General features: G+C 26.2%; 2 protein-coding genes across 3 annotated transcripts in view; one reads left to right on the forward strand and one right to left on the reverse strand.

Moving 5' to 3' along the window:
- LOC107172165 (very long chain fatty acid elongase AAEL008004) overlaps positions 1-27,777 on the reverse strand; it is a 40,909-nt gene that overhangs the window by 4,307 nt on the left and 8,825 nt on the right. Inside the window, exons 1-6 of one of the 2 annotated variants that reach the window (XM_089225128.1) lie at positions 18,970-19,217; positions 12,971-13,115; positions 6,721-6,911; positions 2,649-2,729; positions 2,332-2,388; positions 1,593-1,698 (exon numbers count right to left, since the gene is read on the reverse strand). In XM_089225128.1, coding sequence (XP_089081254.1) covers positions 1,593-1,698; positions 2,332-2,388; positions 2,649-2,729; positions 6,721-6,911; positions 12,971-13,031 — 496 coding nt within the window. In that variant the 5' untranslated portion in view covers positions 13,032-13,115; positions 18,970-19,217. Of the gene's footprint in view, positions 1-1,592; positions 1,699-2,331; positions 2,389-2,648; positions 2,730-6,720; positions 6,912-12,970; positions 13,116-18,969; positions 19,218-27,777 lie in introns of those variants that run through there. The other variant, XM_089225129.1, reaches the window with a different exon arrangement.
- LOC149056207 (uncharacterized) lies at positions 14,218-17,811 on the forward strand. The gene is made up of 2 exons (XM_089225127.1): positions 14,218-14,681; positions 14,770-17,811. The coding sequence occupies exons 1-2, from the start codon at positions 14,564-14,566 to the stop codon at positions 17,304-17,306; spliced, it is 2,655 nt and encodes an 884-aa protein (XP_089081253.1). The 5' UTR covers positions 14,218-14,563; the 3' UTR covers positions 17,307-17,811.

Genomic DNA, 27,777 nt, shown 5'->3' on the forward strand with positions numbered 1-27,777 from the left:
CTAGGGATTTTGAGGGGTCTTTCTCAAAATGTTATTCCGCTTAATCTAACCTACGGAGTGACCTATTTAAAAAGTCAAAAATAATTGTTTAAGAATTTTTTTTAAATATACTTTGAATTATTTATGACGTTAGATTATTGCAAAAATATTATTTTTACAATTTTTAATACCATAACCAGAAGCGGAATATTTTTCAAAAAAATGATGATGTTTATGAATATCCACTATTTAATAAATAAATGTTTATATTTTCAAACCATTTCAAGTTTAGGTGATCGAAGGAATATAGTACACCCAGAATGAGTGACCCACTTGATGTTTTAAGTTTATTTTGAATACTTTGGTCGAATTATAAAATCATAATACTAACTCCGAAAATTAATATATCCGTTTAAACGGACTACTTTTTAGTATGGGTAAACAGTATACAGGCGAGAACGAAAAAAATTGTTTGGTAATATTTTAGCTATGATTAGGAAGAGTAATTTTACTTAGTTAAAATTACCAATAAATATATATTTATACGATTGATTGTTTGTACCTAATGATTTATTTGAAAATATTAGGAATTTAATAGTTAACACTTTAAAAGTTTGAAATTGTATTAATTAATAAAAACAAGTACCGATAAAAATTAATTGAATCATAAAAGTAACCGGGATTTTTTTTTTATATTATTTTAAAATTACATAGTATTATATATTTTAATAAAATAAAGTATAATGGACATATTATATGATTTAATGATTATATTATAAAGTTAATTAATATCTACAGATGTCATAAATAATTAAGGGTTAATTACAATGTATATATCATAGCGGAAAATGTTTAAAATACAGAGTATAATATCAGTGTAATGTATATTATGGTACTATCTACAGATATCATCAATACAGGATGGGACAGGGTTAACGCGATTCATAAATTGATCAGATACTTTTTGCTATATATTATTTTTAAATTTTATTCGTACATTTATTATTTTTTTTGGCTATTCAGTGCATGTATATTGAATACACTTACAATATAGACTATTGAAAATTAATTAAAATAAGGGAAATTTAACATACATAACTTAATTTTACTGTCTATATATAATATAATACAATTACAAAAAAACAAAAGCTAGGTTGTCTCTTTTGACCCTAAATTAAGGTTGGTAAAACATAACCATGTAATATTATATGGGGGGACGAGGTGGCCGAGTGGTCTTCGGCTGTGGCTCAGCCGGACTGGGTTCGATCCTAGACCATCGAGCGGCATTTTTCTCCGGGAAAGTCACGGTGTCCGGAGAACAAGTGCCACCATCCCCCACTCCGGGGCATGGCAGAAACCTACAGGTGCCCCAAAAGAAATTCTGCCAAAACTCTCACCCACGTGTAAAACCAACCTACAGTTCCATAAGAACCTACAGTACTACCTCCTTCCCAATGGCCTTAGTTGCCGCGGGATAATTAAAAAAAAAAATATATATTTTATATATATAAACTAATTTATAAAATATAGATATTAAATTATAGTAATAACTAAAATAAAAATAAAAATGGTAAGTGCCATTGGCAATATCAATAAAATATATGTTAACAAACCGGGGGCAAATTTCATTCCCATCCAGACGCTCATCGGCATGCATCCGTGGTGAATGACATGCAACGTCGACACTTGTTGGTTCTTCTTCCTAAGTATAAAAAACAACTGGAAAAAAAAACAAAGCGAAAACTATACGGTTTTTGTAAATTATATTATACGAAGTCAAATAATATATACCTAATTATTATTATTGTGTAGTAGTCACTGACCTCCACGAATATTACCTAATATATATTATGCACACAATAGCTGCGATACCCCAATTCAATACAATATATGTATATAGGCCAAAAACGTACCCCTCACTCAACCACCATCCTCTCAAAATGTATATAATAGAGAAGGCAATAGCAATGAGTTGTACGAAAATAACACGAAAGCTTGTGTGACATTGGTCGATCGATTTTGCTTTTCTTCCCCGCTACACACCCGCCACCGAAATATATATATATATATAATGGTATACACATATACACGACGTCTGTGAATTATTTCTATGCGGCCGGTTATTTTCAGGCACCCTGAATCAACTATATTATAAATATATATATACCTACATAGTTTTAAAGTATATCGTGAAATATTTTGTAATACCCTGACCATCCACGATAATCGTGAACACAATTCAATTTCTATAACCCACCCGCCACTAAATCCACACACGAGTACAACACATAATTATAATATAATAACAAAAAAAATAATTAATATTAAATTGTCATCATAAGAAAAACTTACCGTATCGAAAAATTCGGTGAATTTAGAAATATAGTACCACCAGCAAGTTTGGGCCATCTAGAAATATAAATATACACGAACATAATTATTATGTTGTTTTATCATATATAAATAATGACAGTATCGTCAGTAGTACCTATATAATTTAAAAGAGATACACTACAATGAAAAGTTAACAAAATGTATAATAACAGATCAAAAATACAAAATCGTTTATATATTATGACTAATATGCCCAAATTATAATGGATCCAAAATCCAAAGAGATGGTATCAATAATATTAATATGATAATATGGATATTAAAAAAATACTCACTCGTAAGGCCATCGGACTATTAGAATAGTCAACCGGCTGACATTTTAGACTGTACGATCCTCCCCAGCCGCTCATCATATACTGCGAAAAAAAAAATTATTTTTGAATTAGGAGCCCATTTTTTTACAGTCGCTACTTGTCGGTAGGTTTAACATATAAATGTATATGTATAATAATTAATAAGATATTTTATGCATTCTGTTTGGTATTCTTAGCATTTAAAAACGGTTATGATAGGTTTTCACATAAAAAAAATAATATAATGAAATTGACAAAAACGATAATATAATAAATTAAAAAAATAGTAATTTAATCAAGGCTGAATGGGGACCATAACTAATCATGACCCGATGAACTTTTATGTGCCGGGCATACACCACATAGGTACCTATAAGTACTTAAATTATTTATATTACAGTAAGTCTTGGTAATCCGAATTTCAAGAAGGATAAAAATTAATTCAACTGATTTCTTTTCCAATTATATAACTCCATTAAAAAAAAAATTTATTCAATTTACCTATTATTATTAATTTATTAACTACATACATAATCAAAATAAAAAGATAACATTTAAAAACAGATTAGTATAATAATATATTATAGCAGCCAACTCTTAATATTAGCTATAACTACATTTTTTTTTCTGGAAATATAACTTCATAAAATCTTTTCGTATCGAAATCTAAATATTACGTAACTACGTACAATTAAAATTATTAAAACTATTAGATTATTGTCAATTATTAATCATTTATAAAAAATTTAATAAAATACCACTTTAATGGACAAAGAATGTATTTGGGTCAGATACAGGCATTTACAGATTGATTACAAATATATACGGAGTAATCTAAAACAATATTGAAGAATCGGCCAATTGAATTTCAGCCTAATCACGATATATTTACGTTTGCCAAACTGTGCTTAAAAATACAGCGAAATGATACACATTTCGATTCTAATGTTTATACATATAACATTCCTAATGAAAGTAGTACATCGCATAATCTCAAATACCGCTTATAGCTATTATAACTTATAACAACTCCAATAAATAAATTAGTAAAAACGCTAAATAAATATAGATATATTATGTAGCTGCTCGTTACACACACACACACACACACACACAAAAAAAAAATACTGTTTAAAGAAGTTAAACTACTCACAGAAAGTACGCAAGTACACTACACCATATCGAATAATCCGAAATAAGTGTTAGAAGTGATTGAATGATTAACTTAAAATTTAATTCAATTAAAATAACCACAAAACTGTATATTCAAAACACTCTTCAAAATAAATAGATTTAAAGTGTTAAAAAGAAAAAAATATTTTAATATTAATAATAAATACTAATCTTATATATATATTTATAATACGCGTTTACTAACTTTATATGAGATTGAAACATATAACGCACGTTTATACCTATTAATTGTATTAACTATATGGTTATATATACGAGTATAGTATAGTTCATATAATATTGTTATAATAATAATGAGTATTTTATTGAAACACAATCTCTATTACATTTTAAACAATATATTTTAGAATCTACAACAGCTATTGGAGTGTATTTTAAAGAACTATAGGTTTAGATTTTTGCATATTTAAGATTAATATTAAATTTTTATATTTTTTTTAAGCACATAAACAAATTAGTTAACTACAGTAAGGAACATAGCTAGTCATTGAAAAGTTTATGAAATATTTATTCCTATAATATTAGGCGCATAATATTATACGCGTAAATAGAAACTAATGAATTTCAATGTTAGATTATGACTTAGTTATATTTTGATAATACCTTCAAAATAATATTATAAATTTAAAATACGAATCTAACTGTATTAAAATCTTATTGTAATACGACGATACATGTATTATTACTATTTATTAATGCAGTTGATATATTTCAGTATTCAACCTTGCATAAAACTAGATTCTTATATACTAGTAGTAAAATAAGGAGTTATACTATAGGTATTTAATATGCATTATCAATTCTAATTTGTATGAAGGTACTACAAAGCTATACAGGCTATACAGATGAATGTTATTGAGGTAAATATAATATATATATTAACTTCAGTTGTTTGAAGTTAAAGAAAACCAGCTATATAGTAATATATATTTCCAATATTATATAAATTAACATTAAGATAATTATATCATAAACTGAAACTTAATAATTTATTAAAATTAAGTTATTTTAAAAACTTTTAAATCTTTACAAATAATTTCAAATAGTTAAAAAATTTATGAATAACGTTTATATAATAATTTTATTATAATTTGTATACATTTTGTTCACATATAAGTTTAATAGAAATATTAATTAGATATTGAGTATCAAGGCCGAAGAAAATAATTGCATTCTCAAAAAAAGATAACATAAACTAAGTAATAAATAATTATATAAATTAATTTGTATTGCTTATACAAATGTATCTAAATGATAATGCAAAATAAAATGACAACCATCAACGGTTGGTACATATATTTTCCTGTTTTTAAAAATATTTTAATAGTTTGAATTAAATTTTTATAAGCGTTCATACTTTATTTAATTTATTTTTACCATTAAACGCGATAAATCTATTTTTTGTTTATATTTTTTCCATCAACTTTCAACACACGAAGACTAGAGATTATCATTTTTTTTAATTGATATTTTAATATCAATAGCTATATCTATACACATATTCTGAAAAGCTTAAATCAATAAAAATTATAATTTATAATATTCCTTCAAAGAAAAAAAATGGAAGTTTAATTGATTTATAGTAGCACATTAAACGGATTAGATATATCGACTCAAGTATTATTACTTGATATCCATTTTTTTTTTTAACAGATACAATAATAGACGTTAAACAGCGGTTAGAAACTAAAATACCAACAAAGACATAAATAAAACATAAACTCCAACAGTCAGTAATACCAAACCCAAATATACTCAAATGTACTCTTATGTAAAAATTACATAAAAAACCTACTGTAAACACGGACACACTGCAGCATTAATGGTCATCACCTAATCATTCAGTACCCATACAATACACCAAACGTTTTCGTATGACCTAATTTATAATTTAACCGAATGGCATCCAAGACATATGATGTCTAATGAATAAAATTATCTCTTCAACACAATTTTTTTTTAAATCATACAAATTAGTATTTTTGATATTAATTTATATATGGTTATAATTATAATCATAATTAATTGCCATTAACAAAACAATATTAATTATCAAAAAGAACGAATCATGATATCAAATTAAAAATAATAATTTTACTATAGATACAATTTACATACCTATTGTATATTATATAGATAAATGGAACTATTGCTTATATGCATATAATTTATTACAGTAGATACCTAATAACAAATTTTACATAGGAACTATCATAGTTTTTGAAATTTGAATAAAACCGAAAACCAAGCTAATTTAGCCAAGTATCACAGCGTTAGCTATACCCCGTTATTCCAGAGATTTGAGTCGTGCAAATTTCTAGAGAAAAAAGGTCATGGTCGTTTGTTTATAACAATATACCAATACAATAATTATAATATTATAGCAACCGTAACACGTAACCGCCTTACTCTACAAAAATGTTATAAGCTATATAACATATAACGAGTAACGACATTATAGTTGCAAAAATATATTCCATAGACGACAATAATAATAAAATTATTTATAAACGCATATTACAAAAAAAAAAAAAAACGTATACAGAGTTAAGTGTAATAAGCAAAATATACAATGTATAAAACTAAAAAATATTTTAATTTAAATATCATAAATGTTTACATAAAAACAAGAAGTCGTCATTCAAAAAGACGGATAAAAATAATATTGTTGATTGTTTTCTAATTCTATTGCATCATGAAGACAAGATTCAAAACGAGGAAATTAAACGCGGAAACGATAATGACACAAACACACGTTTGAATTACAATTTATGTACCACTAAATTCCTATCACATAATCCATCTACAATAATATTCAGTTATTAGCAAAAAGTGCACGTGGCAAGCAATATGTACTTACTTCATAGAATATCCAAGCGCTGAACATTGTTTGTATTGCATTGTAAATTATGAGAACTTTTCTAAGTTGAAAAGGTTTTCGGTTTTCCATCAGTCTTGGCCCAAGCGTCTTGGCAAAGTAACCATAGAATAGACAAATAAACAACGTCGGAAATGGACTGGACAACATCGGCCAGCCATTGACTCTGGGATCTGGAAAAAAAAAGTAGGTCAGCATTTCTGATGTGGAAGTTTGTCCATCGTCCTTTCGGGCCTCGGACAGGATAGTGTAATTTTACAGTATTATTCGATTTGAATGCGAAAATTGCATTCGATAAAAATCGATTCTGAGCGGACGAGGGAATCTTTTTTATTTAATTTTATTCATTTCTATGGTGATAAACAAAGCGTTATAAGAATAACAGCTTAAGAACGATTTATATAAATAGGTAATTTATATAATTATAATTAGGAAATATCATAAAAACGAAAAAAAAAGAAAAAGCTCAAAAGTCGCTCAAATGTTTTGAAAATTTTACAATGTCTAGGCAAGTAAATATATAAGTAAACAACCCAAATTTCAAGTTTTTACGAATGTTTTTAACTGAATTACAACAAGAAACTCCCAAAATTAAAATATCTATAAATAGCTTAAAAATAGCTTAAATTTTCCGAACTTTAAATCGTAAGAAACAAAATCCAAAATACAAAAAAAAAAGATCTCATGTCATTTTTCATTTGAACCAATATTCGGGTAGAAAACGTCGTCCGTAATTATTTAATAAATTATTTAATATTATAAAATCGTGAAATCGTACGTTTTTCTCCTTTAATTGCCTTTATTTTGAGTACCGTTCGAAAATCGAAAAATGACTTCTTTAAAGTACCAGCTCAAGAACATTACCTTTCAAAAAAGATACTACATTTGATACTTTTGAGCAAGTTTAGTGGGATAAAAAGTGTTTAAGTACAGAATAAAAAATAAAAATAAACATCTTTGTATAAAACATATGTAGAAAATACATTCTCGTTCCGCTCAGAGTTTAAAACGTAAAATTAAAAGTCATGTACTATAATACGTGAATAATGATACATGATCTTTTTTTAAATTTATAATAGAAAATGTTCGTAAATAGTTAACATACTAAACCATACATTTTTTATTAAATCAAATATTATACGTATAACATAACAAAAACAGTTTAGTGCAAAAAAAAACCGAGAACGCAACAGACATAATTAATACACAAAATTTCCACCACATAAAAATATCGTTTTTTTTTTTTTTTTTTGATTTCGGAACTACGGATAAAAAATATTTAAGTTTGAAAAACACAAAAATAATAGATTTTGAAACAGTAAGAACTTTATTCGTATAAGTGATATTAAAAAAATAAAAACGATTTTTCACAGATAATGTTCTCAGCTAACCTAATATTATATAATATCAATTTAGAATTCTATAACTATCATAACAGCCTGAGTGGTTTTTTAACTCGCGCAAAAAAGTTTTTGTTATGTTGGACGGAGACAATACAATACATAAACGTCCTCCTCTTAAAGAAAATTAACGATACCTTTATTTAACTATTTACTGAATAAAAATAAAAATTGACTAATCAATAATAAGTAATTTTTAAAAACTTATTAACAACATAATATAAGTACCTATACGATCACACTAGTAACAGTAGTAACATACCTATATTATTATACCAAGTGAATATAAAGATATTAATTTAAAGTACGATATAATGTTATTTTATATTTATGTAAATATTAATATAGTTGTCATACGTAAAGGTACATTTCAAATAATCGGCCATTATTACACCACAAAAAACATGATTATATAGTGTTAAAAATTACAAACATCTAATAACTAATAGTTTTAAATACTTATTATAATGGAAAACATTTAAATGATATAAATATTGAATGACTAAAATTAAATATACAGTTGTTGATACATATTATGGTATGGCATACAAATATACCTACAATAACTAACAGGTCGGTGGTCTCGGATACATTCAACTTTTGATTACAAAATGTTTGTAAGATGATCATGTTTATATGTATACAAACTGAATAAAAGTAATACGGCGAAAGTTAAATAACAAAAACCAAAAATATTCAAGCGGTAATATTACATCTTAATTTTGCATGTATAATAATCAAACACATAAATAAACATTTATTTTCCTTTAATTAGTAAATAAATACTGCAGTGTATAGATTAAAGTTATTTATTCTAATAGTTCATCATCTTAAATTTAGGACTTGCAGCAAAAGTTGATCTTGTAATATATTATACAAGAAATACTTAACAATATATATGTTATGGCATCACATATTTTACTAAATTGATTATTTGTTTAGATTGTAAATTATAATTTATAATCAAATGTGTGTTATCATACAATGATATTTTCATATTATTATAATTATTAAGCTATGCTCAAAATAATTTGAAGTACAATTATCGTATTCATTGTGAACATATCGATTTTACTTATTTTTCATAATATGTTAAAGTATTGTTAAAAATAATTTCCTTATTTATTTATTTTTGTCAATATATCTATAAAACAAATTGCCTTATTAAATTTGTTATCTTTAAACGATTGAGCGGACATCAGTAAAACAGTGAGTGATTTTTAAATACTTTAAATATAACTGGAGCTAATTAAGATGTCTTTATTAAAACGATATATAACTAATTATTTCAGTCACTACCTATAATATTATAAAGGATACAACACAGAAATAGTAATTTTTATCAAAATTACATGAGTAAAAATACGATAAACTAGATTTTAAACACTGTGATTAGGTCATATAACGTAGCTTTATCAAAGAGCGAAATGAGGCAAAGCTTCGGGCCCCAAAATAATTTTTGACGAGAAACATACTATTTCAATATATTTTTTAAAATGTTTTAACAAATATTTTGTATTATATAAATGTAATAATATCTTTATGTAACTTGTATAAAAAGGTTTAAATTTTTAATTAATAGTTACACGGGATATTTTGTCATGGAATATTTTTTGAGGGGATATTTTGATTTAGTGATATTTTGACATGTCACCATATTATATAGGTATTAATAGTTATTAAAACAATATTACTATAGGTAACGGTATAGGTACGGTGTGTATAATAATTTCATGCGGGAAAAATAGCTTAATATTTATTTACAATTAATTTCGTATCCGTAGGTACTTATACTCTATATGGGTGATACGTCAAAATATCTCGGTCAAAATATCCTGCGTAACTATTAATTAAAAATTTAAACCTTTTTATACAATAGTTACATAAAAATATTAATACTAAAAATTAATTAAAACATTTTTAACAATAAATTGAAATGGTATGTTTCTCGTCATAAATTATTGAAACACTATAATAATTAATAACATTATCAAAATAACGAATAATACTATATTAGATTAAGTGCGATTATTTTATTACTCCTAATCGCAACAGTTATTATATTATATTTGGTCGGGGATATTTTGTTGTGAAACCATATAGTATAATAAAAATATGATGTTTTTAGCAAATTCTAGTTCAACATACCATGTCATCAAAATAAATTACTAATAAATAATAATAATAATATAAATTCTCTAGAAAATATACGTTGACAGACAGTCTCCACTCAGGATAGTTATTCGTATATGCAATTTATCATTGAATTAGATACTATATTTTTTATTTTTTGATATTGTTGTCAATTATGTTTTAAATTATGTAAGAAATGTACTGTTCAAAAATTGTCCAATATTTATATAATTGAACTTTTTTTTATACTTACTTAAATATTTTTAAATAATCTCGTGATAAAAAGAAAAAATATAATAACTATGAAACTATTTAATAAAATCACAAATTTATAATTTGTGAATAATATTTTCCTTTTGTTATGTTGATATTATAAGTGAATATAAATAAGTTTTTTTAAATAATTCATAATAAGGCAGGTTTTAAAAAAATAAATGTTTGACTTATTTTTATCTTTGTATATATACACTAATAGATGAATAATTAAACTTGTATTTTAGGTATACTTCACACGCAATGCGTCAGCTTAAGTTATAATTATTAAAAACATAACAATTTTAGTTATTTTAATAACTAAGAGTTGAAAATTTGGGCTAGTAATAAAATTATAAATAAACATCCATTATAATTATATTTCAGCATAAAAATAATAATAATACTTATTCCAAAATATATAAATTTAAATGTTTTTTTTTTTTTTTAGTATGAATAATTTTTATTTATTTTGTTAGAAAATATTGACATTTCTTTTAACCATTTTTAACTATACAATTATTGAGGTATATATTTTTCCAAAAACAAAAATGTCTTGAATTATATAAGTCAGTCTGGTTTTATACAGGTGGATTGCTATGTGTTTTTGTTTTATCATATATTTCTAATATCTATATAAGAACAGATGACCAAATCAAAAAAAAATACATTGTTTACTCTGAATCTAAAATACTAAACAAAACAAAAAATTACCAGAAATTAAATTTCCAGCAGCATCCAAAAAATATTTAATAAATTTACGAGTAAAAAATAATCTATAAAACGTGAAATAAAAATTATTATTTTCAAAAAACATAATTCAACATTTTAATAAGGTTTGATATAATTACGACAGTTGTATCATTAAATCCGGAATAAATGCATGTTTAACAAATATGAGAGCAACGCATAAATGTATTCTGACCTATGTATTTTCCGGCCTTTAAACTAAATATGAATTAATGTATTATAATTGTTTTGAAAATAATTTGTACTCATTATTAATTAAGCCTCGGGCTGAAGTATGTAATATATACAGAGTTTTAGTCGAGGTTATAGTTGTTATTTAAAAAAATTTATATATTTTCCATTGTTACAGTTTCATATCACATCGGCTAAACTGACAATGTACTTTTTTTCTTTTAACTACTAACTAACTAATATAATTTAATAATATACATATAATGATGATAACTAAACAATTTTAGAAAATTAAATCTTAAAAAAAAAACTAACCAAACTAAATTTAAAAACAGGTAGGTATACAAATAAACGTAGGCATAATTATTATAAGTCTTTAAAAATTAAATCATAATATCAATTTAATTTGGAACATGATACATGTCAAAGTCAAATAATCCACCCTTGCCAAATGCTTATAGCTTATCTACTAAAGGAATTTATTTAAAATCACCGGAAAAGAATAATAAAAGAAAATATTGTCCAATAGGCTATATAATATAATATTTATGACTAAAAAAGGAATACAAATAATGAACTTTATTTGGAATGATACATTTAAAAATTATACCACAATATACTCAACAATATATTAATGTATTAAATCAGGTGCGTTCGAGAACTTGAAAATGGGCATAGAAAAAAGGAACAGAAGCAAAAAACCAATAAAAGATTTGAAATTTAGAATATAAAGATGTTTTTAAGATTCAGGAAGGAATTTTATAGTGTGTACAATAAAAACCAGAATACCGATAACAACTGGAACTGTCACGAATGGTATATAACTGGTAGATACCGAGCACTTTCTAAGATATAGCATGTAAGTGTACAAAACCAACAGAATACCTAATATAAGAGTAGATATACAATGATTTGCTATAATATGACATTTATTCTAGGGTTGCAAGATAAACACGTTCCACATTAACAATTTAACGAAATACTTATAATAATCAATCCTACAGGGTCCATTGTTCATTTCATTGTTTAAATATTACAATGTAGAGATGATATAATTTTAATAATATTAAAATAACATGTTATAAGAAACGATTAATAATGACTTAAATAAATACATTCGATCATTTTAGCTCACACTTTACATTATATGCATTTTAAAGATTTTCACGTGATCGGAAACCATAATAATGACTTCCCAATATATTTATATAGTCCTTTATATTTTGAAAACTTAAAGGTAAACACCTAACAGCGGAAAAGGAATTTATTAGAATAAATAAAACATACGTTCGTTAAAAAAATATTACTTAATGACCTACATCTACATTACCTTTCTCCGAGCAAATTTTTGTCCCCGCCGATTACATAGTAGTACTGGCACTTCCCATGGGTACTTTTATACCTATCCACCTGTTATGCCGGTATAACATAATTCCTTTAGAAATAAGATTTTTTTGACGTAATACCGAAATCGAAAGTTGATACTGTTAAACTAAAAAAATATTTAATATAATAAAAGTACTAACCACTTTTGTTGTCCATTATGTCGTGGTAACTGTCGATAAAGTTTAAGACTAGTTGTGCCATTTTTTTTTTTTTTTTTGTTTGTTATTGTTGTATTCTCTTTTAGATCTGTTCGGTGACTGTAGTAGTTGTCCCTGTAAGTAGGTACTGAAATAAAACGAAAAAAGACATATTAATTTATGTGTATAACGAAAAACATTTACATGGCAGGAGAAGAAAAAACAAAAAACAAAGCAACAAGCTTATTTAGGTAAGTCAATTGGCGCGACCGAACTAACTCACGTAATAAACAAAAAAAAGCAGGTATTCAACGCGATATGATAACATGATGTCTGAACCAGGAAAACCGAGTACAGGGTACAATATTATACTATAAACAGGAAGGACAAGTATGATATTGTAATAAACACTATAACAATTTTTTTTTATCCATTTATAAATAAACACGTGAATAATAATAATAATTTAAGTTCTACGAAGGTTTGTTACTCTAGTAGGTACTAGGTATTATAATATTATTATATATAGGTATAGTGCTGACTTCCTATATTATAAGCAAACTTATATTTATGTATGTATACGTATAACGTAAATTCTTAATAGCATATTATATATTTTATTATAACGAATAATAATAATATTATAAGCTAAAAACGTTATCATCACGGTCAACATCAACTATGGAGCATAAAACGCGCTCAGACGATGTAGGAATCGTAAAGAAATATAAGTTCTTCGGGTTACGTAAAAAAGCCATATTAATTATTATTATAATATAATATTGTATTGTATTGTTTATTTGTTTATACTTCGTCGTGACTCGTTATGACTTAATAACAGGAAGGTCGATTGATTTTCACCTGGATTCTAAGTTTCATACGAAGGGTTCGATGCAAAAGCGAACCAAAGTTTTACTCGCTCCAATGATAATTTTATATCACAATTATTTGAGAACAATCATTTTATCCTACCGTTGTACCAACGAGTTTTAAGATTGAAATAAAAAATAAGCTAACTTGTAAGTTTTTTTCATAAGTTTACGTATCTAATTAACTAGCAACATAATACTTAGAAAGCAGGTATAATAATTTTTAATTTTAAAAAGAGCGTTACTACAACTGCTGTTGCGGCTGCACGTGCTATCCGCTGCCGACCATGAAGGTGACGTCACGGCGACGAGTCAAACACCCGTCCGTCAACCGTAGACGATGCATTTCGCGCGCGCATGTTTTTTTCATATTATCATTGATTATAGAATAGACAGATAGCCCATGCAATGTTAATATTTGGTGACCATGCGTAGGATGCAACCACTATGGAGCGCTAGTGTAGTTGGGATGCAAGGAGGTGGTACCCCCATCATAGATGTTTGCCATGGATATGCGGGGAAGGGAAGAGGTGGCTTATCGCGAAGTGCCGATCTAAAAATAGAGTAATAATAAGAAACTGAAGATATACTGAAATGATTGGAAATAATAATTTTATTATATTATCATTTATTACTATCTTGTTCATTGTGGAACAACCGCTTTCCGAATTTTCTTGTTTTTTGAGTTTTTAGTTGCATTTGCATTTACAATTAAAAATTCTTAAACATGTCTGGAAATAAATGCCAATATTTAAATTGTGGAAAATCAAAGAAAATGTTTCCAAATTTAAAAATGTATCGTTTTCCAAAAGATGATAGAAAAGAAGTATGGATAATACATTCAGGTGAGTAATTAATTTTAAATTTTAATTTTTCTGTACCATTGCGAATATTTATAATTTTTTTTACACATATTTTTTTATATCTACACAGGAAACACAAGTTTGTTTTCTGTTGATCCAGATAAACTCCACAATAGGTACATTTGTCAAGAACATTTCCCACCCGAAAGCTTTGTACAAAATTTTACTCAAAATCGTTTGATAGATACTGCTATTCCCTATAATTATCAATCTAAAACACAGCCATCTACATCATCAGGCATTAACCAGAATGATGAATCTCAGCAGGAGTATAATATAATGTCAACCCCAACTAAAACATATACACACTCAAAACCAGACATGGTAGAGTTAGTTTTTCCGAGCCCCCCTTCAACTTTTTCTACACCTCAAAAAATTAAAATAACAAATATAATTGACATGCCTAGCCCAAATTTAAAAAGGAAATCTGATTTGATAGAAATAGATACACCTAGAAAAATCAATTTAAAACAAAAATTAAAACTAAAAAACAAATTAATTCATAATAAAATAACTCAAATTTCAAAATTAAAAAAAAGAGTCAAAACTTTTAAAACACATAATAATGCTAAGAATTTAATAAATATGCATAACTTTCCATCAATTAATTCTAAGGCAATGGTAACGATGCAATTAAAAGATAGGAGTCGTCCGTGGACATTAAATGAAAAAAATTTAGCTTTAAACTTATATTATAAATCACCAACAGCATATAAATTTTTACGTTCACAAAAAGTTAATTTACCTGGGCCATCAACTATTCGTCGTTGGATTGGTCAATCAAAATTCTTACCAGGTTTTAGTAAATTATTTTTCAGTCATATACAAAAAAAATTTGAGTCATCTGATTATAAAGAAAAAGCTTGCACTGTTTGTTTTGATGAAATGTATATAAAAGAATTTATAGAATATTCCAAAGAATTTGATTTTATTGAAGGTTTTGAAGATTTAGGTCATTATGGGAGGACCAATAAAAGTGCTAACTGTGTTTTAGTATTTATGGCTCGAGGTATTTACTCTACATGGAAATTTCCAATTGCATATTTTCTTGTTCATTCTGGAGTTAACAAAACAATTTTAAAAAATTTAATAATTGATGTTTTACAAAAGTTATTTGAGGTTGGGTTGTGTCCCAAAATTATAGTTTGCGATCAAGGCACAAACAACCAAAGCACTTTAAAATCATTAAATATTTCAGAAGATAATCCATTTTTTTTTATCAACAACAATAAAATTTTTTCTTTGTTTGATGTTCCTCATTTACTTAAAAGTATTAGAAATAATTTAATTAATGCCTGTTATATAAAAGATAATAAAATAATCTCATTTGATGATATAAAAAAAACATATGAGTTGGACAAACAAAATCATAAAAGTAAGTCTCTCATCAAAATAACAGATGCACATATTTACCCTAATTCTTTTCAAAAAATGCGTGTTAAATTAGCAGTACAATTATTAAGCAATTCCATGGCCGCAGCAATCCGAACTTGTATACAAACAGGACAACTTCAAAGTAACACTTCATCGAATACTGCAGATTTTATTGAGTTTATTAATAACTTATTTGATTGTTTAAATAGTAAATCTTTATATAGTCATAATCCATACCTCTGTGCATTAACTGATCTAGGTACTGTAAAAAAATTTTTAATAGAAGCTTCACAATACTTCACAAATTTACAAAAATTAAAAAAAGGAAAATTATCTCAACCTCCCTGTTTTAAAGGGCTTACACAGACCATTAAAGGTGTATTGCAATTTTTTGAAGCAGAGAAATCTAATGATATTGTATTTTTAATGACTAATCGTTTAAATCAGGATGTTTTAGAAAACCTCTTTAGTATTTTTCGACAAAATGGTGGTTATAACAAAAACCCAACAGCTAAAACAATCAGAACTTCCATAAGAAGTAATTGTATTTTTTCTTTATGTACATCAAAAGCGACAAATTGTGAGGAAACCCAAGAAGATGATAATCCAATTATAATTGACCCAGTTAGTTCACTAAATAAAATAAATTTTAACAGTTCAAAATTATCATCTGATTCCGACACAGAATGTAATTCTAATTTATCTCTCTGTTTTTTTTCATCTGACGAGGACTCAAATAATACTGATAGTAATATTGATGTCACTTTAGAAGACTGTTCTGTAACATATTTCGCAGGATATTTGGGCTATAAATGTATGAAAAAATTTAATTGTAACCAATGTCAACTTGAACTATTTGTTGATAAAAACTTAAATGATAAAAAGCAGTTGCATCTTCTTAATAAAAATTATACTTCAATTGATAATGAAAGTGGACTTAAAGCACCATCAAATAGTTTAAATAATGTAGTAAATAAAATTTTAAATATTTTTGAAAGCAATTATAAAAACTATTTGCATAAAAAGAAAATAAAATTTCAACTAATTGAGCGCTTAAAAAATAATAATACAATTAAAAAATGGCTTGATGAATCATTGACAAACTGCATAGATCATAAAATGTACATAATTGAACAAATTTTAATTTGTAAAATATTTAATAAAACAAAATTATTTTCAACTACCACAAAATTAGCAAAACTTTCTAAATTAAAAATATTAAACCATATTTAAATAAATTAAATACATTTTTCTTGTTCTGACCTTGTACCTATTTGCATAAAACAATATAGAAGCAGTCTTAACTGTCCTTTTTAGGACAATTCACATCAACTACATTAAATAGTTCTTTTCAGGACTAAGGATCAATTACATTAAATAGTTCTTTTCAGGACTTTGCTTTGATTTTTAAATAGTTCTTTTCAGGACTATTTGCATCAATTACATTAAACTGTCTTTTTTAGGACAATTCACATCAACTACATTAAACAGTTCTTTTCAGGATTAAGCATTGATTTTTATTATATTAAACAGTTCTTTTCAGGACTTAGCATTAAATTTTTAAATAGTCTTTTTTAAGACTATTTGTTTCATTTTTATTAAACGGTTCTTTTCAGAACCAACAAACATCACAATTTACTTTTATTCTAATAATTATGCTTCAATATAAATGTATAAATGTATTTTACCCTTATTTTGTGTTTTTTTAATAATAAAGACAATTTTTTTATTCTTTAAACCTAGTATTTTATTTCTAATCCAGTTTAGCAATCTTGGTATATCTTCACTTAGAATCGTTTTTCATCATATTATATAGACTTATAGTTGGTTTCTAAACTTAACACATTCAGTATGTACTTATAATAACAAAACACAACTATTATTTTATTTATAAATTATATTAATAATTTAATTATGTATATTATTTGTTGTTATTGAGTTTTTATTCATTTTAAAATTTGAACACAAAAATACAAAACAATGTATTTTATAAAGTATGAAAATACAATAAAATTAAAAATTACAATATGGTTAAAGATTTGCTTTATTTTTAAAAATGGTAAATCTAGTATAGTATGTAATGTTCAATTAAATATTTCCGCCCAAAGCAGATTTTACTGAATCGTAACATTCCAAACATCCAAACAAAATTGATCTTTCGTAATGAAATTAATTAATTGTTGCTTTCTGTAGTAGAATTCGGCATAAAAATTAACAATTTTGTGAATATACTATTTAGCGATTGTGGCAATCATAGCGCAATGCTCAGAAAATAATAAATATAGGTTTATCCATGATAAAGTCATTAATAGGCTTATCGCTTTTTCTGTCACTACCTCAAACCGGTCTAGGAATAATATTATATTATTCGCCGTCAGTAGTAATAATATAAAATTAATTCATACAACGCTACCTACCGGCAGCTATCATAATTAAAATTGTAGTCGCCGAAAATCCCTATAGCATGGTCTATCTGTCTATTCTATAATCAATGATATTATACAGGTATAATATAGCAGTCTTTAAAATCAAATGTAGTATAATAATTGTGATTCGACCCACGTATACCGCCATCACCATTACCACCACAATCAACGAGAGAACATATTATACATAATTCAACTAGCAAACGTTGCCGATTCATCAGCCAGAGATGTGTACACGAATGTCACAAGCGGGAAACGGAGGACGAAATATACTCACAGGTAGAGTATTAAAGCTAAACAATTTTAAAAAACCTAATTATTTCTAAAACAACTATGTTCGCAAGAACAAGAGTAAAACCTCTCGGGATAAAGCACACGGCAGCAATCCCGACAATCTGTAGAGGACAACCGAAACACCAATCTTAATATATACACTATAGTCTATAGTATAAACAAAAAAAATTGACTACCTTATTTCATAAAATATTTTTTTTGATCACCACGGAATATTATTCGGAAACACTAGTATGGTATCCCGGCGACTGTGTAAAGTAACTGATATCGCACCAGAAATATACGTATTAAAGTGTAGATTTCGATTTTCGAACGTGTTTCATGTCACTTTACGCGACGATGACGAGGGTGGCGACGGGCGCGACGGTAACGTCGAACTATACGCACGAAAGCCACGCGGTTGACTGGACCGATACCGTGGACGATTATTATAAGACCACTATTGCGGCGGCGGCGTCGGCGGTTCCGAAACCGTGTCGTCGTCGTCAGAGGCGGCGCGCGCGTATATGTGTGGGAGAGGGAGTGAGGGAGAGTGTGACGCGGCGGTGGCCGGACGAGATAACTGAAACTACTACTGGCCTTTTTTAGATGGCGAGTGGTGTACGTCGGCCCGGGAGAGAGTGAGAGAGAAAGATAATGAGAGTGAGAGGGGACATACACCGTGTAAAAATCCTTCCCGGCACCAGCTTATGGATGTTTTATAATGTATGAAGTCACATTATTACTATTACCACCTTCATCATTTTTTGTTCTTCCCCCCACAAAGGGACGATCTTACTGCTTTTCAACGATTTGCTCGTATAATATTATATAGAAGACGATCAGGGAGGACGGAGAGCAAAAGAGAAACCACACCACCCCACCTATTGACGAACGACAGTAATAAATATAAACGCTGCTGCTGATGCAGAATTAAAACAAATATATATATATATATATAGTAGATACATATAACTGCACTATAATAATTATAAAAATACGACTTTTAAAATAAACACCACCAACTGTATAATACATTTTTTATATAGGTACCTGTATAATATATTTATATATTTATATATTATATACATAAATATATAATGGAATACTTTGCGAAGAACAATTTTTCAGACCTTTTTTATGGAAGGTAAAGTTATTCTGTTATTAAAGATTAAACACATGCTTTTCATTAGTGCCATTTACATCATTAATACAAAAGTTATTATTTATTATATAACAATAATGACAAGTTTAAAAAAAAAACTACATATTTCCATACACCGCAATTTCATTACTATGATAAGAAGATTTAAATTTAAATTCTTCATTTGATATTAAGTACAGTTATTAACAATCAAATTTTAGTTTTTATTTCAAAAAATAAAATAATTTAATAATATTAGTACCTGCCACAAATAAAAATAATGATTTCATGGATATTTTATCAAAAATATTAGTCTGAGATAAACATGACTAAATTGTGAATATATATGCTTTGACGAAAAATCATAGCATACCAGTATTACAATATATTTGTTAAATATTATCCATAGTAATTTACCTATCTCAGTTTTTTCTATATTTTTTAAAACTATTATCTTCGATAAGTGCACTTTTATAATAATAGTATTAATGGTAATCGTAAATTATTAAGTAAATATATAATTATTAATAATTCATATCCATATTAGGTTGGCCCTAAACTTCGGGAGACCAAATACACGCAGTTCAAACTCAGACTATATGATAAAATAAATGTACTAATATTTTTTAAATCAATGATTTGTTATTTTGTGAATTGAACAAATTTAGGAATTTTTTTAGTTTTAATCTTATGATATTTTAATGACTTACTATTACTAAAAAATTAATTTGCAATATTGATACATTTTTTAAATCTATAAGATAAAACAAGGAGAGGGAGTGGTACTCCAGAGAAATATAGCATTTATATTTGAGAAGATGCAGTAGGAAAAAAAAATTAACTCCTATTTCTATAAAAATATCTTAAATTTTTAACTATTTTGTGTAAACCCTCCTCAGAATCGTTTTTGAACTGTGATTATATTTGTTAGACGTTAAAAGTTAAAATAATACACTGCTTAAGTTATTTTTATTTAAATACTAATTATAACTCAAAAGATATTAAAATTATGATAATATATAGGTACCATGCGTGAATAAACATGCGGACAAATACATTGTTAAATTGCAATTTTAATTATAATTTTATACATGCATATTTCCGACATAAATTACCGTGTAATTGTTTGATACAAAATAATTAATAATTATTCAGTTATTTAAAAATTAACGGTAATTTATTAAGCTTAACAATATTTGTCAAAGAAATTAAAAGATAATAGATGCTTATAAGTTTATTTAAATATAATATTATACGCTTTCATACTTTCAATAGATCATAAATTAGCGAAAAACTTGGTGTAAATAAACACATCAACAATAACGATAAGAGCACTATATTTTAAATCTATAACAGAAGCGGCCACGCGTCTCGAATGACCCTCCCAATATAACTATTATTATTACTGTTTATCTTACATAGTTATAATTTAGATGATCAGTTGTGATTATCCGACATACCCGATCAAAGTACGAAACTTATTGTACCGCCCGACTACAAGAGTGATTGATAAATTACACAAGCCAAGCCAAATCTATTATCTAATTTATCAAACTCATCAGATCTGATGATGAGTGTATCACCCTAAATTATCTAAGGTATATAAGATCGCCCACACTAACCTAAACTAACCTATTGGTAGATTGTATTTCTCACAAACAAAAATACCATACATTTTAAATATGAAACAGAAGCAAGCTGAATAAATAAAATAAATACTTATCCTAACTTAATCGCCTTACCTACTTTAATATCTAAAGGTCAACTTGTTAAAGATAAGGCAAATTACTTTGATATAATATATAACTGGGTATACAATCAAAATAAAAAATAAAGACGTCAATAAACTCATTTACAAAAAGAATGGGAAAGGTGAATGGTTAGAAATATTAAAAAATTTTTATCCTATCCTGAAATTTATCAACTCAGAATAGGTAATACACATTTTATTCAAGGGCACTTAATAAATAGAGAAGATAAAATATGTCCAATTTGAGATATTCTGGAAACAAAAATCTAATGCCTACATCAGACGAAGCAATCAAACAATAAACAACACAATTTATATTGGAATATTTATTTGAAAACAATTTTAGCTCAAGCCAACGACCCAGCGACTGCAGATGTTTAATCTCAAAAAAAAAATATGACTAACATGGCATTTTCTAAGCATTGTAAACATATTTAATGTTTAATGTTTTATATTTTATTAAACAAAAACTTTGATGCTATACAACTTTTAACATAATGAAATTAGGTATAAGTAACTGGAATAGAAGGAATTTATAATTTAATAGAAGTATTTTAAGTACTTATTATGTAATTCATAATATAGTTATTTTATTTAATATTTTTGTTTACATACGTATTCATTTCAAATAAGAAAATATTGAAATGTAACAAATATAAGACATATTTTCGTTGATATATCCATAGAGGTATGCGTATGGCACTAAGCCATACCTGCATATTACAATTTTGTTTAAAACCAAAATAAGTATATAGCAGTACATTAAATTATCCAATTCAATTTTAAGTAATTAAAAATGTGATTTATTATACAAAAATAATCGTTAGTTATTTTAATTATTAAATCAACTTTAATGACTTATATAGAAGTAACAGCAGCAGTTAAATAACTATTACAATTTTAATAATTACTTAAAAACTTTATTTTTTTTTATTTTATCCTAAACATCATATAAATTTAACTAATAATCAAAAACTAATGTATTATTTTCTATAAAAATTAAAGTTATACAGTATAATAAAGTCTGAGCTATATCATACATTTAAGGCCATTAATAATAAATATCCACTGATTTCTCTTCCCTTATTATTAAAAATGGTAGAAAAGTTGTTAAATCTAAATAAGTATAATTTACCATTCATCCGTCTCATCAAATAAACACGTATGTTCATACTTGACTTCGGTGGGTATCTAATGTCTATTATATGAACTGGGATATTAACACAGAAAAGCTCCTTAAAAAATGGGCGGGTATATGTTTTACTAAATCATTAGACGGTAAATATTTGTCTTTGTATTTTCCGGTCTCCAGCTGTTTTTTGTTAATTTTTCTATTTTGACCTTCAAAGTGGCAAACAGTATGAAATTGGATACCAGAAAATAGAAACCACTCTTAATTTTAGAAATTTAAACATTTTTTTCTGCTTCAAAACGAGACATATAATTTGGAAAAACATCATTGAAAAACAAATAAAATTATTTTTACTGGCCTGGTAAAGGAGGAATATAATATAGATAATTAGATTTATATTATATAGATAGCGCAAACACGTGAACTATTTTGTACCTACAACTCAAATTATAATACTATTTGGACGCGTTTGTGAACGTTATTTTCGGAAAAGCCAAGCCTTAAAATAATGATTAGCGCAAGCATTAATAAATATTACCACATTTATTTTAAATTTATGAGGACCTATAAAACTAGATAACTTTCAACTGTATTTTAAAGTTTTAAACAAAATTTTAAATTATAATAGGTACCCAATACCGATAATCATTTTTGAAAATGTGGAAATTTGAACATAAAAAAATCTATATTCATAAATAAAATGTATACATGTATTAATTTTAATTATATTAAATAAGCCGGATTTTAAAAATAAAACAAATCTTTTAACTATAGTTACTCCATAATGGCTCGTGTATTCTAATATAATATAAATCGAATCATATGTAGTGATTAGACTAATTTCATACCAGTCTAATAATTGGGCACATGATAATTTCTTAAAAAGTGTTTTTTTTTTTTTTACCATTATTCAATATCATTAATAATTAAATCATACAAAGTTAGAAAATCTAGGACATTAACCGAGGCCTCTAAAACAAACTAAGCCAGATGTTCCTATGCATAGCCCCCTGTTACAGGATAGACCATGTAGAATATTTTAAATCAATTTAAATATCTTATATCGTATATCTTATATTATTATTTTTATTATTTCACACTACAACAAGCATACCAGCGCCTCTCAATGCTATTTCCTATCCTAAACAAAAAATCAGTTATACAAAAAAAATGCTCAATATTAATTTACAAGCAATTATTACGCTCACTAATTACCTATGCTTGTCCTGTCTGGGGAAACTGCTCAGTGACACACTTAAGAAAAATACAAATTTTCCAAAACAAAGTATTAAGAATAATAACAAACGCACCATGGTTCATACGCAACGAAAATCTACATAAAGACCTCCGAATCATAAAAATTCAAGATCAAATAAAAGCTCTAGCAGAAAATTTCCATAGTTCATTCCAAAAATCAACTGGCTCAATACACTTCAACTTACACATACGTCCACCACCTCAAAGACGACTAAAACGCGGTCGCCCGCACGATCTTATTCGATAATGCTATTAAATAACTAGTCACTACTGTAATTATCGCTCTTAATTGTAATTGTAAATACTTATATCATGTTAAAATTAGTCAAAAAAAAATTATGTTATTTATCCATAGATGTAGATAGCCTTATAGGCTAGGAATGTCTTATTATAAAATAAAAATAAATAAATATTTCACACATTGTTTTTTTTAGTAAAATAAATACAACGCAGCAAGACAAATATTGTATAAAATAAATTTAAAAACACAAACAGTGTGATAAAATTGATCCACATAGTAAAATGTCCAAACGGCATCAATTACAAATAATTAAATAACAGACCTACATGATAGAGAAACCCTAAGAAACCATATAATTCTACAGTATCACAATATACATAATTTATAAGCAAAAAACATTGTGTGTCTTACATTTTATCCTCTGTGATAAATTTTGAATTTGTGAAAGTAAAACTGCAGGTAATTGACAAATTGTACATATATATGTATATTCTATATTATAGTTATATTAATTCGACGATTTATTGTTTTTTTGATTTGTGATTGCTAACATCTCTCTCTAAATATAGACAGCACAAGCTAGGATTATGTTATTGGAAAAATAAAAAGCTAGTAAGTAAGTAGATGTCGCTCTGCTGTAAACTAAGTTACAAGTATGTTACTGTAATGAGGTTAAATTTGAATTCAGTGATATAATATCATTGTATATCAAAAACGATTCTGAGTGGAGACGGGTTATCAGTCAAGAATATGGTAGGTATACTATATTAATTTATTATATAAAAAAAAAACTGTGTTTAAATAGTTTTTAGATTTATTTGCAGTACTTACGTGGAACCTTGTTTTAAAATTTCAACCCTTAGCTATAAAATTTAAATATTTTATACATTTTTAACAACTGAAGAATTTGTACATTTTCATTTAAAAACATTTTGTCAACATTTGAACTTAAAATGGTTATAAAAGAAAACGTGCGTGTGTATTTTTAATGATTTCCAAATGCTATTATAAAAAATTATGAGGAGCCTTGTATTAGATTTTAAAGTTTTTTAACCTAACGGATAAAATTTTAATGACATTTATAAAATGAAAAACTAAAAAAACAGAAAATTTAAAATGTCAATAAATAAATTTAAAATGTTTGAAATATTTTGAAAATTGTATCTAATATAGGAATTAATAAAATAAACATATCGTGTAAATTTCAAGTTTCTACAGTGATTCATTATTGAATAACATTTATATAAGAATATCGGTACACGAGAAATTGAGTAAATATCCAATGTTGTAATTCAAATACACATACAAATGTATTTTGACTTTCAGGTAGACATTTTTTACTTGATAAAAGAAGACAAATTCATGAAAAATCGTGTATTAAAATTTCAAACCTTAGATTTTAAAAGAACATTTTTTACGAATTTCCAACTGTAAATGAATTGCAAATTTTCGTGATTTTTATGTATTTTGTCAAAATTCGAACTTTCAATGCTTATTGAAAAAAATTGGGACTATATATTTTTAATATTTTTTAACTACCATTGTGACAGTATATTAGGAGCCTTGTATTAAATGTTGATTTTTTTATCTAACGAATAAAATAAAATGTATTGTCATTTATAAAGAAAAAAAACTAAAAAGATTGTAAATTTCAAATATCTATAAATAACTCAACAAATGTTAAAAATTGAATCATATATAGAAAATGCCACTATAAACATTCAGTGAACATTTCATGTGTCTATGATAATTTGTTTTAAGGTTATACCAATATGTAAAATCAATTTTCTCGAAAATTGATTTTGCGGAAAAATAACCGTTTTTCCTTAATGTTATTTTGGTTTTCCCCAATGCACCAACTAGATTCATTTTCCAACCGGAAAAGCTACTGAAGTTTAAAATCGAAGCATTATTTCGATAACTTATCGTATACACAGTACACACACACGTGCGCGAGCGCGCGCGCGCTCGTGAAAAAAATACATCACTGTATAATCAATTCATTTATCGCTCAGCTCAGAATCTAAAAATAAAAGTTTTGTGAGTGTCTTCAATTTGTAATGATATTTTAATTCCTAGGGATGTATATTATACCTATATATTTATATAATTGTTGAGGTACCAACGGTTACGATTCAACAGTTGCAGGTTCATAAATTCATAAATTATTAACTATATATTATTTTTAAATCTTAACTTCAGTTAAAAATAAAATATAAATCAATTAAATTTTAAATTGTGAAATTACACCACCTACATTGTAAAACACGAAATAAAATATCGGTTTACCTATATTACATTTTTCTAATACAAACATAAATGTGTATTACTTAAATTTCTCTTAAAAAACAAATAATAATATACATATGACTCAATGATTGTACCTCATAGCTAATTTAATAATTTAATATTTAGTTGAACTATTATAGGTACCTATGTATATAATGTATTTTATGTATTTATGTATTTTGTATTAGTCTATTAATGTAATATAACAATTAGTACACTATAGCCTATAGGTACTACATTTATTGATTAGGTACGTGTTATAGTTGGAATATTAAGCACTGCAGTAACTATAATATATAATATGTATATAAATATATAATTTAAAATTATAAATACAAATTAAACGTAAAATTACAAATGTAAAATAATTTACAAATGTTGTGGTTGCCTATAATATAAATAATTTAAATAATAACAAGCAACTAGTTTCAAAATATACATTTTACCGGCAGTAACATACTATAAAGAAAACTAGTTACTAAATTATTATATAATAAATGTATTAAAACAGGAAATACTGGTAAGTGAAAACTACATTATCATGCCAAAAAATTAAAGAAATAAAAAAATCCTCGCATGATATTTTTGTTGCACATACGTTCAGTTATATTCATCCCTAAGAATTAGTTGTGCATTATTGTAAATTACAATATTATGTTAATATAATGTGCACTATTAATAGTATGTAATAATCTAATATATTTTCGCATCAGTAAAACGATATTGATTTACTATACAATACACGATAATTCGAATTAGCTTGTTATGAATACAGTTTATCTCATTTATTCAATTTAAACTAGCAAATTATGTAGATTCACTTGAATGTTCAAGCATTAATTGGGGAGGTTAAGTGCTCACTTAGGAATTAGGATTCAAATGTATAGTGTATACCAGTATACCTGTGTTTAGTTTTTTAGGAATAATATTAGAATTATATTGGATTGGATTGACTTTCAAGCAAACTATATAAAACGATGTAGCTTTAAACTTGACATTTTTTAAATATTAAATAAAAAAGAATCTTCAAGCAGTAGGTGTTACAATGAAAAAATTTATTAATTTATAACTACTAACAAATTTGCAAATATTCGTGATTTTAATGAATTTTATCAAAATGTTAACTTCAAACCGGCTATAAATATGAGAGGAGTTTTAAATCAGCTACTAGCATTTGAATTAAACACGAAAA

The sequence above is a fragment of the Diuraphis noxia genome, unplaced genomic scaffold (genome assembly GCF_037042655.1).
Source record: "Diuraphis noxia isolate RWA-SAM2 unplaced genomic scaffold, SU_Dnox_SAM2 contig0004, whole genome shotgun sequence".
In the NCBI taxonomy this organism is placed as follows: domain Eukaryota; kingdom Metazoa; phylum Arthropoda; class Insecta; order Hemiptera; family Aphididae; genus Diuraphis; species Diuraphis noxia.